The 19,893-nt window shown below is 54.0% G+C and overlaps 4 protein-coding genes across 4 annotated transcripts; 1 reads left to right on the forward strand and 3 right to left on the reverse strand.

Annotated features, from left to right (window-relative positions):
• Positions 1 to 382: 382 nt before the first annotated feature.
• BZA05DRAFT_411651 (glycosyl transferase) lies at positions 383 to 3,829 on the reverse strand. Its single transcript, XM_051485022.1, has 8 exons — positions 3,558 to 3,829; positions 3,456 to 3,468; positions 3,320 to 3,355; positions 2,698 to 3,239; positions 1,668 to 2,637; positions 1,494 to 1,610; positions 686 to 1,425; positions 383 to 626 (listed from the first exon to the last, which is right to left on the reverse strand). Exons 1-8 carry the CDS (start codon positions 3,707 to 3,709, stop codon positions 572 to 574), a joined length of 2,625 nt encoding a protein of 874 aa, XP_051335330.1. The 5' UTR covers positions 3,710 to 3,829; the 3' UTR covers positions 383 to 571.
• A 3,638-nt stretch (positions 3,830 to 7,467) lies between these two features.
• On the reverse strand, positions 7,468 to 8,037 carry BZA05DRAFT_411658 (uncharacterized protein). The gene has a single exon (XM_051485023.1). It carries the CDS (start codon positions 7,983 to 7,985, stop codon positions 7,731 to 7,733), a length of 255 nt encoding a protein of 84 aa, XP_051335331.1. The 5' UTR covers positions 7,986 to 8,037; the 3' UTR covers positions 7,468 to 7,730.
• A 1,193-nt stretch (positions 8,038 to 9,230) lies between these two features.
• BZA05DRAFT_344036 (guanine nucleotide binding protein, alpha subunit) lies at positions 9,231 to 10,667 on the reverse strand (the record flags this gene model as incomplete). The annotated part of the gene is made up of 7 exons (XM_051481106.1): positions 9,231 to 9,330; positions 9,385 to 9,623; positions 9,697 to 9,826; positions 9,889 to 10,017; positions 10,080 to 10,240; positions 10,301 to 10,485; positions 10,553 to 10,667. 7 exons carry the CDS (start codon positions 10,665 to 10,667, stop codon positions 9,231 to 9,233), a joined length of 1,059 nt encoding a protein of 352 aa, XP_051335332.1.
• Positions 10,668 to 17,134: 6,467 nt separating this feature from the next.
• BZA05DRAFT_411664 (uncharacterized protein) lies at positions 17,135 to 18,569 on the forward strand. Its single transcript, XM_051485024.1, has 4 exons — positions 17,135 to 17,611; positions 17,698 to 17,843; positions 17,902 to 18,044; positions 18,164 to 18,569. The coding sequence occupies exons 1-4, from the start codon at positions 17,306 to 17,308 to the stop codon at positions 18,289 to 18,291; spliced, it is 723 nt and encodes a 240-aa protein (XP_051335333.1). The 5' UTR covers positions 17,135 to 17,305; the 3' UTR covers positions 18,292 to 18,569.
• Positions 18,570 to 19,893: the final 1,324 nt, after the last annotated feature.

The following is a 19,893-nucleotide window of genomic DNA, read 5'->3' on the forward strand; positions in this document are numbered from 1 at the left end:
GTTACCCCCTAACACCGCGCAGCTACACTGTTTCCCAGTGGCTTGGAGCTGGTACATACAGTTACCCCCCCACACCGACCCAATCGTGCAGTGCTGTCTACATAACCCTCTCAACTCCCGGATAGCCTTGGAAACTTGCATACACCACAGTCATCTCCTGATGGGCGCTGTCTAAGTACGTACGCCCCAGCCCTACGAAGATCAGGCACCATTGGAGTGATGAGTCGTGTTCCCCCCCGCGCTAGGGCTTGCAACTTCGCATACTCAAACATATCTCTTCTACACCTTAGATACTAAACCAGACAAGACAGCTCACTCCGTGTCAACAGGTCACCAACAGATCACCAACGTCACAACGTAGCTAGTAAGGATAGCAGCACGATTTGCAGGCAATGATACTCGATTCAGTACCAACTATAGTGAGAGCTTTTACATACTACCCACAGAGACAATCACCCGCTTCCCACCCGAACCACTCCAGCACAGTCGCGAAAACCCAAAAAATAAACCACCCCAAGAGAAACAAAAAGAGGAAAAACAAAACAAAACAAGAAACTCAATAAACATCACACTACAGGTCTTTCCGTGGAGCCAGGGGCTCAATGTTCCAGATCGTATCGGCGTATCTGTATCACGCGCATTAGCGATTGAAATGATGAGAGAAAAAAGAGGGTAGGGAACATACTCGTTGATACAGCGATCAGCACTGAAGAATCCCATGCTGGCGACACTGTTGATGCACTTCGTCGCCCATCCGTCCTTATCTTTGTAGGCCTCGTCGACAAGGTCCTGAGTGGCAATGTAACTCGAGAAGTCGTCGCTGACCAAGTAGTAATCGCCTCCATCGGTCAAGGACGAGATGAGTCCTCCGTAGGTATCGGGGTGGCCGAAAGCGCCCGACTCGATCTCGTCGCAGACTCTTCGCAGCTTGGGGTCCATCTCGACCTCTCCGTAACGGTGGCGATGACGGAGGTCCTCAACGTCTTCGGCCAAGTTACCGAGAAGGAAGATGTTCTCCTCGCCGATCTCGCGGGTGATCTCGATGTTGGCACCGTCGCAGGTTCCGATGATCAGACCACCGTTGAGCACGAACTTCATGTTACTGGTACCCGAGGCTTCGGTTCCGGCGGTGGAGATGTGCTCGCTGATGTCCGAAGCGGGGATGATCAACTCAGCCTTGCTGACGTTGTAATCCTCAATGAAAATGACCTTTAGGAGATCCCCAACGTCCTTGTCCTTGTTGACGACCTCACCGACAGCGTTGATGAGACGGATGATGGTCTTGGCCATCCAGTATCCGGGTGCGGCCTTTCCTCCGAAGATGAAAGCCCTGGGGACGACCTTCTTGCGTTGGTCGGCCGACATCTCCTTGAGCATCAGGTATCGGTAGATGACACCAAAGATGTTCATCTGTTGACGTTTGTACTGAGAAAGAGAGAGTGTGTGTCAGCATGGCCCATCATCATCAAGTAATAGATTCCCAGGATACATACCTCGTGAATACGCTTGACCTGGATGTCGAACAGCGAGTGGGGGTTGACCGAGGTGCCGGTGGTATCCCTGATGTACTTCGCCAGCCTGATCTTGTTGGCCAATTTGATTTCCATCCACTAGAAAAATGTCAGTCAATCTACACCTTTGTGTGTGGGGTGGATGGACAAGCTTACGTCACGGCGGAACTCGGGGTCGTTGATGTGCGCCCTCAGGTGATCCAACTGGTTCAAATCCTTCAGGAAGTTGTAACCACCAAGCTTGCTGGCAATCAAGTCCGAAAGCTTGGGGTTGGCCTGGTGCAGCCATCGGCGGGGGGTGATGCCGTTGGTGACGTTGGTGAACTTGTCAACACCGTAAATAGAGACGAAGTCCTTGAAGATGGTAGCCTTGATCAGGTCCGAGTGCAACTCAGCCACACCGTTCACCTTGTGGGAACCGATGATGGCGAGGTATGCCATGCGGACGACCTGGGGCTGCGACTCCTCAATGATGGACACCCTTCCGAGCATGCCACGGTCCTTGGGGAACAAGCGCTCGACCTTCTGGAGGAAGTAGAGGTTGATCTCGTAGATGATCTGCATGTGGCGGGGCAGGAGGTTCTGCATAAGTGGAACCGGCCACTTCTCCAGAGCCTCGGGAAGAACCGTGTGGTTGGTGTACCCGAAGGTTCCCTGGACGATCTTCCATGCCTGATCCCAGGCCAGATGCTCAACGTCGATCAAGATTCTCTGCAGCTCAACGATAGCGAGAGTGGGATGTGTGTCGTTCAACTGGATGGCGACCTGGTCGGTGAATTCTGACCAGGGACGGTGGGTCTTCTTGAATCGTCGGATGATGTCGTGCAGCGACGCGGCAACCCAGAAGTACTGTTGCTTCAGTCTGAGCTCCTTACCGGCGTCGATGTTGTCGTTGGGGTACAGCACCGCCGAGATGGTCTCGGCCTTCTGTTGGTCCCTGATGGAACCTTCATAGTCACCGGAGTTGAACTTTTGGAAATCGAACTCTCCGCTGGCGGGCTTGGACGACCAGAGACGCAAGTTGTTGGTGGTTGATGTGCTGTATCCAGGGACGGGCACATCGTATGCGATGGCCTGAACAATCTCACCGCCCTCCCAGAGGTTGATGGTCTTGCCGTCGGCGTCGCTTTTTAACCGGTTAGCGATTACTCGGTCTCACTCAACGTATTCATCCGGGAGTACTCACCACTCCTTCCTCACGTAACCGTAGAACATGACGTCCACCGAGACATCAGGTCTGGGGAACTCCCAGGGGTTGAAGTCGAGCCAGTAGTCGGGAACCTCGACCTGGTAACCATCGACGATCTCCTGCTTGAAGATACCGTAACGGTATCTCAGGCCGTAACCCCAGCCAGGGTAGTTCAGGGTAGCAAGACCGTCCAAGAAGCAAGCCGCCAATCTTCCAAGACCACCGTTACCGAGTGCGGCGTCGTGTTCCTGGTTGATGACATCCTCCATCCTGAAACCGAGCTCACTGATTCCGTCCCGAGCGATATCCTTCACCTCGGTGTTGAGCATGGCATTGTCCAATGCCCGTCCCATTAGGAATTCTAGCGAGAGGTAGTAGACACGCTTCTGGTCCTGGAGGGTCTGGTTCTGCTGCGTCTTGTTCCAGCCGATCACGAGCTTGTCACGGATGGCAAGCGCGGTTCCGGCATAGGCGGCGGCATCGTCGCAGTTGTACATCGAACGGGCCAATGTAGTCTCGACATGACGGACAACCTCCCTCTGAGCAGCACCAAATCCAAATCAGCAACTGCCTACACCGCTGGGTGGGGGGGAGGGGGAGGTATCAAAATCAAACTAACCTGGAACTCATCTTTCCCTTGGAACTCAGCAACAGTCTTTTTTCGGCACACGTTAGTACTCAATCTCAATCGCAACTCAATCGGCCTCATCACCACACTCGGTGGCAAAGGACATCTAAAGATCTAGGGGACCCACCAATTTACGCCAACTACATTCATCATGGCGGCAATCAGTACAATGGTCCAGATGCTGCTAGTGCAGAACGTGGGGGACATGGGGGGACGGGATATAGCTTACATTTCTCTCAGCTGTGGAGGAATGCTGGCCTCGACCGCCTTGATCTCACGGATTCCGAATCCGGTGTGAGTCCTCTTGTGCTTGGGACGGAGATGGGGCTCGCTGACGCCGGTGCCTGGGGGAGGCGGTGTTGCTACTACGGGGGCCGACATGGTGGGGGGGGGGGGGTGATGGCCGGTTGCTGCGGGGATGTGCGGGGAGGATGGAGCGCGTCAACGTCCCTCTAGAGCAGCGCGGGGCAGTCCAGGAATCGAGGGTGATGGGTGGGTGGGTTAGTGGAGGGGAAGGGGAGACGGAGGAGGAGGAGATGGGAGATGGGGGAATGGAGATGGGGGGACGGAGGATGAGGAAGAGGAAGAGGAAGAGGAGTCGGTTCTCAAACTGCGGGACAGCGGTCCAAATAAAGAGAGCAGAACTGCGGAGAAAGAAGCAAGGAAACAGGGAAGACTTTTGGCTCCTCCTTCGCAGCTGGCTTGCATGCAAGCTGGTACTCCGCTTTCTGATGCTTGCTTGGTTGCTTGCTGCGGAAAAAACGCAAGTGCAGGAAGACGTGGATACGGGGGGGAGGAGGGGCACGACGGGATGAGGAGAACGGCACGGAGCTCAGTTCGCCTCCTCCACTACCCCTCCACCTCGAAAGCCATCCCACCTTTCTTGACATCACGCCCATATTCAGATTGCGTGCAGGTACTATCAACGTGCATGGGGGGGTAAGGTAAGGTGAGTGGGGAGCAGGAGCGGCATCGATTATTGGCCGCAGCGGTAGCAGCAACTCAGTAGTGGCAGTAGTGGCAGCAGTAGCAGCAGTAGCAGCGCATTTAGACACTTAGCAGCATCGTAGCTAGCAAGCAGTAGCTGCCAGCCACGCCAGCTGTAGAGTCCACGATCCCCAGGAATACCATACCTACATGCTCTACAGGCAAGCAAGACGCAGCTTAGCTGTCAGATCGATATCTTGAAGCAAGTGATCATGATATGGCCAACTATGTACATATCCTCAAGCCGCAGTGCTAGTTGACACCAGTGCAAGTGTAAGTGCGAGTAGACGATACCTGTGTACACCAAGATACCGGTGGGAGGGGGAAAAAGGGACCAGGGCAGGACAGGGCAAGCCATCCCCGTCGCCCCTGCTCTCCTCTCCTCCGTCCCCCTTCCCCGACGGGAGAAGAAGGATCGGACAGAGACTTCAGGCAGATAACTTATCTGGACGGGGTCGCCCAGCAACTATCTACCACCGGTCAAGGGATTGTTTCGTTTGTGTATACGGGATAAACTATGATCGACGGTTGCCCCCCGACAGTTGCAAACGAAACCCCTACCACCGTGGTGTGTCCGGCGCGGGGTATATGCGGGGTATGTAGCTCTTCGGGCGGCGCAAGCTGTGAAGGATGGTGGTGGTGGTGGTGGTGGGCTGGATCGAAAAGAATGCGCCTGTCATCCCTGCAAATGGCCCACAACGCACGCCAAAACCGCTCTTGGCCCCGCTTACTCACGGGAAACGGCGTGGCAGAGGTGTAGTCAATCAACGCTATCTTGACCGATCAATTCCCACAGCCATAGTAACCGCGGGAGCCCGAGCATTGAATCACTACGGTGGATGGTGGGGGGAGGCGTCGGCCGGCCATCGAGAAAACGGCGTGAGTGGGATGGCGTCGATGGGCGTCGTTGGGCGCTGCACGTCCAGAGAAGTCTGTTCGCAGGAGAGCTCCGTTCGGATGGCTGCAGCGAGAGAAAACTCTGTCCGGCAAGTAGAAAGAAGGAGATCCGGATGGGAGGGGGGGATTGGATTATGAAGAAGATCGCCAGGGCGCTGGGATAAGCCGTCGCTTTTGGAGCCGAATTTCGGTATTACGCGGAGTATACGGTAGTACATATAGCACCCAAGTAGGTGGAGCAGAGTGCGGAGGTGAAAGAACGAAAGAAAGCTGGCTGGCTGGCATGCTTGGCGGGCAGGTTCAAAACACGTCCGGGACCCACCCGGAAGAAGCAAGGTGTCGATCGACGACGGAAAAGAGGAGCGAGACTCGAGAGGAATGCCCTCCCAGATGGGAAACGAAACATCGTCAACATGTAAATACGAAGTAAGTAAGCATGTAGCGTACGAGTGCGCGCAGCGGATTCACGTTCCGAACCGTGCAATCTCGCGCGGAAGGGGGGAGGTGGTGGGGGGCTAGGTACTCTAAGATACCTAATGCAAGTCGACGATCTCGGGGGCGGATGGATGATAGGACAGGACGTGGTTTCAGGCGGAATGCGGATGCAGGCGGTAATGTCTGATCTGTCTCGCCTGGTGAAAATCGCTACGGGAGCGGGAGAGAGTCGCCCGGCGGTAGTGGCGGCTGCATTGGCGCGGGAGTTCGAGTCAAAGCTTCGAGGTTCAAGGCTCGAGCTCCTCCTCCATCACCCGCGCGTTTGTCTGTCCGGACGGACGAGCAGTCCAAGATCTCGTCGGTGAGTGCGGAGAGAGGAGAGCTTGTCGAGACCTGGGTGGGACCTGGTAATTGGGGAGAGAGACCTTGCATAGACCTGGTGGGACCAAGTGTTATGCATGGAGGGGAGACGCGATGTGGTCGTTGAACGTTGAAACATTTTCTGTTGCTGCTTTTCTGTTCTTACTGTCGCTCCCTCCGTTGTTCAACACCACAGATGTTCCCAAAAGTTCATAGACCTCTTTTCTTTCTTCACATCTACGTACACCCAGAAACCCCCAAGCTTCAACGAGCTTCAAAAGAAAACCGCCAACGACTCCAAGCCCTAAGCTCCAGCCTCCAGATCGCACACCCCAGGCACAGTGAGTGACTCCGTACTTTCAGCTCCGGGCATTGGGCATTGGGCCTCAGGTTCATGGCCAGAACACCCCCCTCCTCAGGCAAAATCAACAGCTTCGGCCGCCTAGCTGTCCCAAGTGACAAGTCTCATGGCCACCGATTCACCATCACCATCACCAAACGCTGATGACTCTCTCCCAGCCTTCTTAACCTATTCGAGCCTCGTCTGTTCACTCTCTCCCCCTCCCACCCTGGCCCTCGGGACGACAGAATGACACGGAATCACGATTCACGGATGGCCTGAGATGACGCATTCCCACTCTCCACTCCCCTACCCAGCAGCAGCGTGCGATCACGAACGAAATCCTCGTCCAACACACACACACACATACACACACATCGATACGTTGCACAGCCACAGCCACAGCCTGCCCACCTATGTAGAGTACCGGGCTCCCGAGTCCGAACCGACTATTCTATTCTGTTCATGTTGCGTAGCAACCGCTAATTAGTGCACACTTACGTGGAGTACCTATGGTACAAGGCAGGCACCCGCGAACCATCCACCCACCATCCATCCACCATCCATCCACCATCCATCCACCCACCACCCACCACCACCCAGCACTGATGCTAGCTTCTCTAGCTAGCCACGGTAGCTCTCGGCGACTATATAATACACATACATATACTTACGCGGCAGCCAGCGATGCTCGCACTGGCACCGGCATCGATAGATAAACCCCGATCTCTCCCCCACGGTTTCTGCCACCTTTTCACCTTCGTCTCATCAGCGTATTGGCCAGCCCTGTGTGCCAGCGCAGCAGTCGTAGTCGCAGTCGTCGTTGCAGCGGAGTGTTCATCCCGGCCGTCCTAGGTAGTCATCACCAAGTTCCAACCGGCCGTAGGCGCACCGTACCGTACATACTGTAGGCATTGTACAAGCCCCTCCCTCCGTCATGTCCTGTCATGTCCCCCTCACATCAGCCCACTGTTGACTGTTCAGCCCCTCTCCTCATCCTCACCATCCTCGGACTTCTCCCCATCATCCTCACCCATCACCTTCATCCTCGCAACCGTTCGCTCACATGCACATCGCGCACTCCGCATTAAATCGCATCCAAAAACAAAACCTCTTTTTTCCCCTCCCTCAATACCCCCCCCCCCCATCGACCCATCGATCACACCCCCCACCACTTCCATCACCACTTCCATCCCCATCTCCATCCCCACCCCCGATCTACCACCCCACCGAGAGCTTACCGCAATTATAGTAAAAATGTTGATGCCCTGCGGATTTATAGATACAAAAAAAAGACACAAAAAGGACAAAAAATAACCCCCCAGGTTTCCTCCCAAATTTCTCCCCAGGTTTCCTCCCAAATTTCTCCCCAGGTTTCCCGCCTTACGCATTCGCACTCGCGCTCGCATTCGCACCCGCGCTTACGCTTACGCTCACCAACCCCATCGCACTCGCGCTCACCATCACCATCGCATACTTAAGTAGCGACGCAACGAAAAGGCCGAAATAAATGGCAGCAGTACCAATACTGGTAACAATAACACTATATGCATCTATATCTGCACCTGTATCTGTATCCCCATCTGCATCTATACTCGCTTCATTGTTGGATGAGCGAGTATGCATCTGTATGTGCATCTGTCCGTAATCTGTATCTGTATCTGTATCTGTAATCTGTATCTTTAATCTGTCTGTAATCTGTATCTGTAATCTGTCTGTATCTGTATCTGACATCCGTACCAGTGTACTCACTGTACCCAACTGTCCCCAACTTCCAACAGTACCCAACTGTATCCGCCTCCATATCCAAATCCGTATCCAACCCCAGATCACACTCACTCGCCCACAAGAACGAAAAAAGAAGAAGAAATAACAACAAGAAGCGAAATGGTAGCACCGTATCACAATAAATAAAAAGTAAATATTATCCAAAAAAAACAGCCGCCGGAGAGAGTGCCCAAAAACCAACCAAACCAACCAAACCATTCACCCACAGCCCGCCACCGTCCCAAAAACAAAAGACGAAAAAAGGGAAACCAAAAGCACAAAGGAAAACCGAAAGCAAAAGTAAAAAAACATAATAAATAAATAAGTAAAAGGTAAAATCACAGCAGTTTTTGGAGCAGACAACGTTATGTGTGTGTGTGTGTATGATCTCGATGGTGATGTGATGTAAAATAAAAAAATATAACCCTTGAATTGGACACAAGCCGAGTCCCGATTCCCGATTCGCAATCGAATGAAAAAAGAAAGAAAAATGAAAGAAAGAAAACTGCAAAGGAAAGTTAAAAAACGAGAAGAAAAAAAGGAAAAGAAAAAGAACAAAAGAAACGAAAACTGAAAGGCAACGAAAAGAAAGGAAAGAAAAGAGAAAGAAAAAAAAAACCTATACACAGCATTGCATTGCGAGTGCTCACAAAGTCCCCTCGCCAAAACTCCGGATGCTCGAATAAAACACAAAAAAAAAAGGCCGAGGAATAAAATACGGTAAGGAAACACAAAAAAAAGAGCTCAAGTGAAGAAGAAGAAAAATGAAAGAGTTTCAATGCAGTGGGTAAAGGAAAGGAAACTAAAAAAAGGTTGGTTGATGGTGATGGTGGAAACGACGAGTTGTGACCGTGCGGGTGATGGAAAACCGAAAGAAGAAAAAAAAAGGTAAGAAAACGCTACTATGCATGCAATTGCAGTAATACACAAGAAGTCACCCCTAACAACCGGAATGCCCCCCCGAAGCTGTCTGGCCCATGATGGTCGATTCGTTATGCGATACTGAATGCGTCTCGTATAGTAGAGCCGACAGAACAGGACCAACCCCCATCACTCGCCCCCAAAAAGCAAGTAACAGGTGCCCCCCCCCCGCCCACGCCGCATCAAACCAGAGAATTATAGTATACCAGAGTCTTTTAGGGCGTTTTGTAATATCGTCTCCTTGACCGCCGCGAACACCAATCGGATGTTGGATGTATCGGTGGCTTGTGTCAGGCTATGGCAGGCATCAGCGATATGTGGTCGAGAACAAAAACATGTAGATACATACTGAGGATACAGGTTGAGGTGGGCCCGGTTGACTTGATTGAATCGCCACAAAAGGTACTTGGCGGCACGGTTGACATCGTTTCCACCCGAGTAATCGGGGAAGTAGTTGGACAACGGACTTCGTGCAAGTTTGACTTTGAACAGATCCACCTTGTTGAGGAAGAGGATGATACTCGTTCGGACGAACCAACGACTGTTCACCACCGAGTCGAACAACACTAAACTTTCCATCATCCGGTTCTGGAATAGGTTAGCAAATGGGCGAGCTGCAGGTGGTGGTGGGGGTTAATGGCGATGCGATCGGTAGACGGACCTGGTTCTTCTCCTCGAGTAGGACCTGATCGTACTCGCTAAGTGCCACGCAGAAAATGATCGACGTTACTGCTTCGAAGCAGTGGATCCACTTTTTCCGTTCACTCCGCTGTCCGCCCACATCGAACATGCTAAAAGGTTACAAGTCAGGACAACACATCTCAAAACTCTCCCGGCGTCGGCGTCCACTAACTGTATGCTCAACTGGCCCATCGAAAATCGAGTTTCGTATATACCAGTCGTCTTGGTTCGAGCGCGCAACACATCCGACTCCGTGGGAATGTAATCTTTGTGGCCTATTCGGGGGGCTTCGTCGAAGAAACTGACGCGAGAAACATTATGTGAGCGAGTGCGGTCAACCAGCCGGAGCAGCGATTCACTTACTATGGCGCCGAATCCATCAGGTAGAACTCGTTCTGATGCTCCATGATCTTTGGAATGCAGGGGTCCTTCCACAACGCCACCACCGCAGCTGCTATCCTCGGATCGAGCGGGAGCGTCGGATCCGGGTCGACCTGGAATTCGAGGATGGACTCGGCGTGCGCCTGAACCAATACTCAGTCAAAGTGCTTCGGAATATCCTCCCCTGACGGAGAAACGCCTACCTTGTTCGTCGTTCCTTCCGGCTCGATGTTGAACTGTCGCAACGCCTGCACCAGAGTCTTCGCACAATCGACGAGGTTCTTGTATATCGTCAGACGATACATGGCGAGTTCGTCGACCGAATAGCCGTTCTGATGGATGATCTTCATCTGCTTCACGATTGTCGATTTACCACTCTCGCCGGATCCTATCAACAGTCAGAAAAAAAAATGTCATCGATAACCTCCCCTTGCTGAATCATTCTCCCTGCTCACCCAGCAACAAGATCTTGCATTCTCGCCGGTTTCGTTTGGAATGTTCGTCGATCTCTTTGTCAATCAGCGCACTCTTGCGACTCTCTTCGCTCTCTGTGGACATGCATGCACCCATGTTGGCAGTGTGTATATGTGTGTTTGGTGTGTATGTTGAACTGGCGGTTACTATTAAACGGAGTTCGAAAAACCAGTAGCCCGTACGGTAGCGCAGTCCTTCAAGGCGTCTGCAAAATTATGGTGATGAGCAACTGGACCCTGGGGGCGAAAGGTAAATGCTTCGCTTGTGGTGGAACACTGGACGCCAGGAGTCGAAGGTGGTTGCTTGTTGCACAGTCGAGAACTCTGTCGTGTCGGGAGGGGGGGTGTTGTACCACGGTCCAGCCGGCGGAGAAAGAAGTCGTAAGAATTATCGGGGGAACCCGTACGTGTCGACGAGGCCTTCGCAAAGATCTCTCCCTTTATGTTTGGCTCCAAACAACACAGCTATCCGTTGAAACGAGCGGGGCGCGCGTACGGAGGGGAGCTGAGAGTATGTCGCGGGGTTTTTCTGTCGTAAAAGAGATTCGCGAGGAAGGACAAGTTCGTTATTATCGTAGGGGTGTACGCCCGGTGTGGAGGAGGTGGACGACGAGGGGAGGTGGAGGTAGAGGTAGTGGTGGTGGTCGAGGTTGGTGGTGGAGAGGAGAGTGGTGGTGGTCGAGGTGGTCGAGGTGGTGGTGGTGTTGGAGGTGGTGGTTGTAGTGGTGCTGATGTGTGTTGGTGGTAGAGGGTGTGTTGTGTGGAGGTTAGTGTTACAAACGGGGTTGGAATTAACGGATGAGCTGGGGGGGTGGTGGTGGGTAGTGGTAAGTGGTAGTTGGTAGAGAGAGGGTGGAGAGTCGGGTCGAGGTACGGGAGGATCGACGAGGAAGGTCTGCAGCCCGTTTCAGGTGACGGCGTTTCGTGAGGCTAGGTTTGGCAAAACAACGTGAATGCGGTCGTCTCTTCGTAGTATATGCAGAGGTCTTTCCCGCTCCTTGGGGGGGCTCTGACGACAGGTCCGCCAGTGTGTTGTCACTCGTAACCGTCGGTCATCCACAGGAGAGCGGCAACAACCTGCTCTCGAGGCTCTTAAGAAGCGATACGGGGGGTGGTGGAGGTGTTTGGCTGCAGCGACGAGGGCGACAGAGAGAAAGCGGCGGGGGGGAGGGGGCGAGTAAGAAGATAAGCAGTGTATGTATCGAATGGACGGGCCGGATGGGTATAGGGGGCAGAAGCTGCCGGGTAGGGAAGCGTTGTCGAGATGGTAAAGGCGGGAGGAAGGTGGGAGAAGAAGAAGTCGTGGACCGCGTGTTCGGAACAGTCTGTGCACGACTCTTGGCTTTTCTACAAATAACGACAAGCGAGTTGCGTAGGTAAGAGATTATGGAGCGTGAGGATTATGTGTATGTGTGTATGATACTGCTGGCTATTGTTCGCAGGGCTGAGTTGTGGGGGGTGGATTGGTGTGGGAGTGGGAGTGGGAGTGGGAGAGTGTAAGAGTGAGCGGTGAGCGGTGCGCGGCAAAGCGGGTTCACGTTGGGCGGCTCGGACGCGATTTCGGAGAGGCGCCACCAGCAGGAGGGGAGAGCAGAACGGGAGGGGGGAGGATTCGGAGGTGGCACGTTAGTGGTGATGCTTGTGATAGAGGTCGAGTGGAGGAGAGGTCGAGCGGTGGTTGCGGAGGGAGGTACGGGCTCTGACGGTGGGCGGATGGGTGGTGGGCGGTGGGTAGTGGTGGTGGGTGGTGCTGGTGGTGGTGGTGCTGGTGGTGGTGGCGGTGACGGGCCACTTTACTCTAGTCTGGCGAGAAGAAGCGGGACGGAGGGCTGTCGAACAAAGAAACGGCGACGGACCGGGCATGTGTAGGGGGGGGGGGGGCAGAGACGAAGAAGTTGGCGAGGCGAGGTGAGGCGAAGCGTGGCGTGGCGGTCTGGGGTGTAAATGTGGTTAACTCACTCTACTGTACTTTACTTTACTTCTAAGACGGGCGTCGCTGTGGGCTGGCCTGGCCGCAAGGCAGGCAGAGGCAAGGTCGTCGAGACCAAGCAGGGCAGCAAGCGTTCAGTGTGTGCGCGAAAGAAAAAAATCGAGAAAATCGAGAACGAAAAATCAACAAGGGAATGGGATCGCCCAACACGGGAAAAAAAAATTGGGTTCGATGGACGCCGGAGAGTTCTGTCAGAACGGTAGGCAGGAATTCGGCAAGCAGGCAAGCAGCCAAAGCAAGGCAGGGCAGCAGATCTTCACTCGCTCGTCTCGTCTCGTCTCGTGGGCAGGCGAATCGCGATGGCCGATTAGTCGGGGTGCGGTGCGGTGGAGTTAGTTGCAAGTTAGTGTGGTGCACTCGGCGTGCTAAGAGGTAGACACTTGGAGTCTTGGAGAACCTGCACACAGTCGGCATCTCTTTGGTTCAAAAGGCCTGTGATGAGCCTTCACTCTGCTATATGCATCGCGAAACGTGGAACCCCCAAACGAGACACTCAATCCGACGGCAGTAGGCGGTGCTGGAGGAAGAAGAAGAGAACTCTCAGCTCAGCTCTCGGCAGCCGCCGGTATGTACTTCATTCACCTCTCAGCTCAGCTCTCCACAGCCTCCGGCATGCATGTATGCATACTTCCACCGCAACCACAGCCCGATATCTACCGTAGTCGGAGTCTGACTGGCAGAGAAACGTTGCCGAATCAATCGCGAAGCAATCGCCCACATGAACCGAAAAACCAACGAACCCCCAAATGGGAACCGGATCTATTCCGACCCGAGCCAACGAACAGTTGAAACTCGGATGATTGGGGAGACGATCATGATCAACCGAGTAACTACTCTACCTAACCACCATCACCAACCACAGTAGGCGAAGTGCCTCTGGCTGGCGGTTGGGAAGTGGTCGTCGCGAGTCGGCGCAATTTTGCCGGAATGGGTTGCCCGGCTCGGCTCTTCCGGCCGTCAGGATGGATGGATTCTTTTCAATGCGACCACGCTAGCTAGACTGCTCGATGTTGAAGACCAATGGTTAGGTAAGTCGGAAAGTGCATATAGCATTGAAGTCATCCATCCGATAGGTATCGTGTCGACCTCACTCCACGCGGAGAAGTTCGTCGGTCCCCGTACGTTTGCTGTAGATAGTTACATGTGTACTTATACACGTCCGGTCACCGTCTCGCGTGCTCGAGAGACCCCACGACTTGTGCCCGGATTGTCGGGAACGATACCCTATGCATACGCTGCGTCCAATTTCCTTTCAGCAAAGATCCCAACTCCCAGCTCCCAACTCGCTGCCTGCGGATCCTGCAGAGGCCTGGGTACGGTATGCAGGAGATTTTGGATGCTGCCGCTGCTGTAAAAGCTTGTATTACCTCGCACACGCAACCCGCTCAGTCCGTTCAGCCCGGCTTCGAATGGCTGGCTTTTCACGGCTGGCTGGCTGGCTGGCTGGTTGGCTATGCGGATCACTGGCTGTAGATCACTGGCCGCGGTACGGTGTCCATCGGGTGCGGCGGCATCGTCGGGCTCCTTCCAGGCTCCCACGCTGACCGACCTGCGGTCTCCTCGCAGCAGCGGTCTACGATGCATATGTCCCCTCGGCACGCTTCACGCTTCGTACATGAGCAAGCGAATTCAAGTTCCGTAGAGTATCGACACTGGGCAGGCGCGCTGCTGCCGCCGCCGCCGCCGCCGCCGCGGGAGCGGAGCGGCGTTGACGATGCCGATGACGACAGAGAATTACGTACGCATTGTGTAGTTGCCATCCCACTCCACCAACCTCCAGGCACCTCTGTCCTCAGTTGGAATCACTAGTCAGGTTACCAACTCTATTCTGGGTTGCACTCACGGAGGCAGGCCACAAATTATCCCGATCAACGGGTTGCAACGGGTTGGAACTTTGTTTTGCGCGAGCATATGCCTTTCCTTTCTTGTTTTTGTTTTTACCGAAGGTAGGTAGGATCGCGCTCGTGATAGTTACATAACCTACATACATGATTTAGTCATTCACTTTGACGAGCCGAGCTGCACCTGAAGGCTGCGAAAACTCGGTACCGACTCGGGAATCGGGAATCGGGAGTCGGGATCGAAATCGATGGACGGATGGATGGCGGATTGCAGATGGCTGGCGGCCCCCCCCCCTTCGTGGGCTCTACGTACGGTGCATCTACTCTACCTAGGAGGTATGTATGATATGTACTCTACATAGGCTTCTCGTGCAGTGCAGTGCAGGCTGCGCAGAGCAGCGCCGCCCACGTTCGTTCGGACGAACCCATATCGCACGGCCGCTGGGTACTCTATGTACTCAACTCTATCCCCCAGCGCGAAGCATGCGGAGCGGACCATGGCATCAACCATTACCCATTTCCATTGCCATTGCCCGTTGCCATCCGCCCGCCCGCCCGCCCTCGCGCACAAAAGCAACATCTTCCAACTCGTTACAGAGCTCCCCTCGCTCGCACCCACCCACTCCGCATAAATCCCCATTCCCGATCAATTCACACTGCCCACTCCCCACAAGATTTCCAAAACATCTAGAAATAAGACTTTTTTTTTGGGGGGGGGGGTGGAGCGCCGAATCCTGATGAATTGAGGTTTATGGCCGAGGGGGCGGGGGGCGGTACTCCCCGACCCCTTGTTTCTCCACGGGGGAAAAACAAAACAGACTTCGAATTTCAAAAAGTCTTCACGGAGTTTGCCGTCTTGTGGTGGGTGGGTGGCAGTGGCATGTGGCTTGGGCATGGGATATCACTCGCGTAGACTAGGGGCCCCCTTTTGTTTGGGTTTTGTTTTTCCAGAGCTAGGTAGGTGGGGGGATATGTAGGGGAAGGGGTAAGGGGGGGGGAGGTCGTTTTGATGTCGAAGCATTATTCCTGAAGAATTTGGGTTCGGCTATTCACAGTGACACTGTCGTGAATGTGCTTGCCAATACCTATTCGCTTGGACCCCTGACCAGACCAGACTACACCGTCGATCACAATGTGTCACTCAGAAACGTGGAATCTCCCCACAGGCTCAATCCCCTCCCCAACGCCCTTATTCGCCATAGTCTGGATAGGCTGCATGCGAAATAAATTGAAGATATCTCTCTCCCTCTCCCCAAGGCCCATCCCCCAGGCTCAATTGGCAAAGCACCGCAGTAATCCAACTAGATACCAGGTATGTAGCCAGAGGCTCAGAGATGGCTGGATGGCTGTGGGATGGGATGGGATGGGACGCCCGGACTAGGTGTGTAGATATCTAGGCACTCCAGAAATTCCAGAGTGGTATGTAACTAGGTGCCACTCCGTCGGATTTCATCTAGGATTTTGGGTGCACGTTGATCCTGTGATCTGATTTGGTAGATTTGGTGATATGGTAGTTATATCGATTGGCGTCGGTAGGTAATTGTACTTCGCCGCCACAGAACCCGCCATTCCGTTTGCCAGCTGTCCAGGCATATAGATACCTACGGGTACGGGTACGGACCGAACGCCCTGGCCTCTCCACGAGCGTTTGAGCACGCGAGTTACAGACGCCCTATACCGGTAGTATATACAACCCGGAAGGCAATGTAATGATAGTAATGATACCTAGTAATGACAGTAACGATGGCAATGATAGTAATGACAGTAATGACAGTAATGACAGTAATGATAGTGATGATAATAACGATGGTAATGATGGTAATAACAACAGGTAGTTACTGTACCTATGGTATCCAACTGGCTGGTTGATATGTCTGCGCACGGGTATTGGCGACGCCCGTGTCCTCCAGGGACTCGAAGATGGCGACGGAAATTGCCATCTACTTACCTATGGAATCGCCGACTTTGTGCTTCGCCGATGCCGGGCTCGAGATTGCTTCCAAGAATCCAAGTTCCAAGTTCCGGTCCCTGCGGCTGGGGAATTCCAATTCCCGGCGACTGGATTGCGGTTGCGGTTGTGGTGGCCAGTGCAAGACATGGACAAAGAAGAAAAGAAAAAAGGAAGGGGAGTGAAATGGCAAATGGCAGACTCTGGGTAACTCGACTTTCATTTCGAGACGGCTCGAGATATTTATGGTAGAAGTAGTGTGAATAATTACAGGCAGGTACAATAGCAATCAATGCTTATTACCAGGCGTCACCCGCTCTCCCAGACTCCCACCACCGCCCCCCCCCCCCCGGATACCAACCCACCCCAGCCGAAAGCTCTCACTTCCACGCGTGATCCTCGGTTGTTTTCCCCGGCAAAGCCCACCTACGGGCCGAAAACGCGACAGATAGATACACCTACTTCCTACTAGTTACTAGTAGTAGCAATGGAACCGTTACAAACACCCGGCTGGCATGTATCTACCAGTACTCCACTCTACATACTGGCTGTACAACATAGAGTAGGTAGAGTAGGTAGAGTATGTAGAGTATGTAAGGGGCCCTGCAATATCAATAGCTATATCGGCGACATGTAAGAAGTAAGGACAGGTAGCATCTTTCTTTCGTTCTTTCTTTGTGAGGTGAGCTGAGGCAGGAACGGCACGACGGTGCCAATCACTGCCGGTTTGGAAAGTGAAGTGAGCCCCTCGTCTGCATGCAGTTGCGGGTCGTATATAGAATGATAATAATAATAATAATTTCAACTTAAACAACCCCTCTCTCTTCCCTTCATTCTTCTTCCTCTTCTCATTCCACTCCACATTGTCGTTGCTGGCCATTACATCTGTACGATACCTCGAGCCTCCCCACCACCCCACAGATCCACAGACGTCAGACGGAACACAAAAACCCAGCATGCGAATCCCGCCCCTCCTACTGCTGCTCGCCAGCGCGGCTTCTCTATCCTCCCTAGCCTCCGCCAAAGCGCAAGGCCACTACGGCGGCCAAGTGGACGTGAACCGGGACCGGAACCAGCCGCCGGAAGCTGGGGCGCACGACCAGCCGCCTCCGGGGTACGGACGCTCGCACGGCGGGAAGCTACCGCACGAGGAGGTGTTCGACGAGTGGAAGGTTGAGCCGGGCGAGGAGGATCGCGACGCAAAGCTCTACAGGTCCCAGGAGGACCAGTTTGCGGATCTGCATAACCGGATTTTGGCGCTGGTACGTGCATGCGTCGCTGGGGAGGGGGGAGCAGGGAGGGGGAGGGGAGGGGGAGGGGATGAGGGCTGATGGCGGTGCGTAAACAGACGCATCATCTCGGCGCTGTGCAGATACAGATTGGAAAGATGTACGACCGCATCGACGAGCTGCACTGGAAGGGCGAAGGCGACCGCGAGGAGCTGCGGCACACCCGCGTTCCGCGGACTCAGGTCGACAACATGGAGGCACGGATGTGAGTTCCCCATCCCGATCCCGCGATGGATCCACAGCCTAGTCTAACGGCCTCGCAGAAACAGTATCGAGAAGGTATCGTTGCAGATTGCGAACGTCATGACCTCGAACGACTGGGCTCCGCACTTTGAGGACCTCCGGCACACAATCACTGAGCATCATCATAATCTGCTCTTTGCGGTGCCGCAGGCTGTCAACCACGGTTCGTCTTCATTCCTTGCTTCCGGTTCTCTTGTCGCTCGTATGGGTGGTGGTGGTGGAGCAATTCCACATGGCTCGCTGTGATTCGCTGGCTGACACGGATTGGCGGGGGGTGCATAGTGATGACCACCGGCGGACCGCGGATCGGAATGCTCCTGGGGATTGTGGTGCTGATGCAGGTGATCTGGGCCGCGGCGTTCTTGGTCTATAAATGGTGGAAGCACAACAAGCCGCGCAAGTACCTTTGAAGATGTTTCTGTTGTACGAGTACTGGGTATGATGGGTAGTATGGTATGGTGCTTTAGGAGGCGGTGGGGTAGAGTAGTTACTCGTTACTTAACATCAGACGAGGGGAAGGCCGGCAGCCGGACTTATTCTGCACGTTTCCTTCCTTCCTTGCTGCCTTGCTTCCTACATACTGAGGGGGACAAAACAACGCGACCCAGACAGGGGTGTTTTCCGTACAGCGCCACATCAGAAGTCATGTCCACCACACCATTTTACGCGACGGCGACGTGATGTTTTGTTTTTCGTGTGGTGGACATGACTTCTGATGTGGCGCTGTACGGAAAACACACCTGTCTGGGTCGCGTTGTTTTGTCCCCCTCAGTACGTTCGAGTTCAACTGCTGTTTCCTGTGGAGATGGTTTGAGACTACTGTAGAGTTTAGTTAGTTGGAGTGGTGGGGAAGCCACGTGTTCGGCCGGCCGTCTCGCTTGCATCCATGGCGGGGATGGTGGGTAGTTAGAACAGGCCCTTGTCCGGAAATACCTAATTCCTACATACACACCTCACACCTGTACTTCATAACTATGCCTGCGCCCGTTCATGCCCGTCCGTTCAAAGTTCGTTCAAACTTTTGCCGCATCAAACGCCACGGCTCACAAGGGCCTAATAAGCTTAATCCGGTGGTCGTGAATCAGTGGGGACGGATCAAGATGGTTGGGCCCGGTTGCGTGCTTGTGCTCAAAGCAAGAATGCCCCACATCACATGGAGCTGCATGGGATAGTAGAGATGAGTGGGGAGTGGGGATTGGAGAAGGGAGTGGGGACGAGAGGAGGCCACTGGCAGTGGCACCTATGGCGGGCATATTCACGACCTGATATGGTGCAGGGCGCGAACACGCACCTAGCACCTAATCGGGTCCTAACCAGCAAGGGCGCGCCCTACTCACATTTTACTGTGCTGTACTGATAGGTAATGGTGAGTACTGACTGGTACGGCTGGCTTTCTGCTGTTAGACAACGGTGCTGTCTGGTACCGGACACAAAGTATGGGACTATCGCCGCGTGTTACTTGCGGCCGAGGCGGGCAGGAAACTGGGCACAGTATCAGTCGGTAATCGTCAGTACTGCTCGGTACTGAGTGGTACCGCCATCGCCGCATCGCCGGGCGCGGTACTGATTAGTATTGCAAGCGGCGAGGGCAGCCACAAAACTGGGGGCCGGCATGAAACTGGGGCCGGTATGAGTCCGTAATCGTCAGTACTGCTCGATACCAAGAGGTACTGCTATCGCCGCATTGCCGGGCCCGGTACTGATGGGTACTGCAAGCGGCAGGGGCGGGCACAAAACTGGGAGTGGGCACAAAACTGGGAGTGGGCACAAAACTGGGAGTGGGCACAAAACTGGGAGCGGGCACAGAACTGGGGGCAGTATAAGTCCGTAATCGTCAGTACTGCTCGATACCAAGAGGTCCTGCTATCGCCACATCGCCGGGTGCAGTACTTATGGGTACTGCCTGCGTTAAGGCGGGCGGATTACGTTGGGCATTACCGTCACCAACGCGCCATTTGCCATACTGGCCTGTAGTAGCACTACCTGTGACTATCAGCCTACATCGCCGCCGC

Source organism: Tricharina praecox (genome assembly GCF_024521635.1).
Source record: "Tricharina praecox strain CBS 144465 chromosome Unknown BZA05scaffold_36, whole genome shotgun sequence".
Taxonomy (NCBI): domain Eukaryota; kingdom Fungi; phylum Ascomycota; class Pezizomycetes; order Pezizales; family Pyronemataceae; genus Tricharina; species Tricharina praecox.

Coding starts and splice junctions, on each gene's coding strand:
- BZA05DRAFT_411664 (XM_051485024.1), top strand. CDS start 17,306: ATGCGAATCCCGCCCCTCCTACTGCTGCTCGCCAGCGCGGCTTCTCTA. Junction 17,844..17,901: donor GACAACATGGAGGCACGGAT/GTGAGTTCCCCA, acceptor ACGGCCTCGCAG/AAACAGTATCGAGAAGGTAT. Junction 18,045..18,163: donor GCCGCAGGCTGTCAACCACG/GTTCGTCTTCAT, acceptor GGGGGTGCATAG/TGATGACCACCGGCGGACCG.
- BZA05DRAFT_411658 (XM_051485023.1), bottom strand. CDS start 7,985: ATGCACATACAGATGCATACTCGCTCATCCAACAATGAAGCGAGTATA.
- BZA05DRAFT_411651 (XM_051485022.1), bottom strand. CDS start 3,709: ATGTCGGCCCCCGTAGTAGCAACACCGCCTCCCCCAGGCACCGGCGTC. Junction 3,240..3,319: donor AAGGGAAAGATGAGTTCCAG/GTTAGTTTGATT, acceptor GGTGCTGCTCAG/AGGGAGGTTGTCCGTCATGT. Junction 627..685: donor GCTGATCGCTGTATCAACGA/GTATGTTCCCTA, acceptor CGCGTGATACAG/ATACGCCGATACGATCTGGA.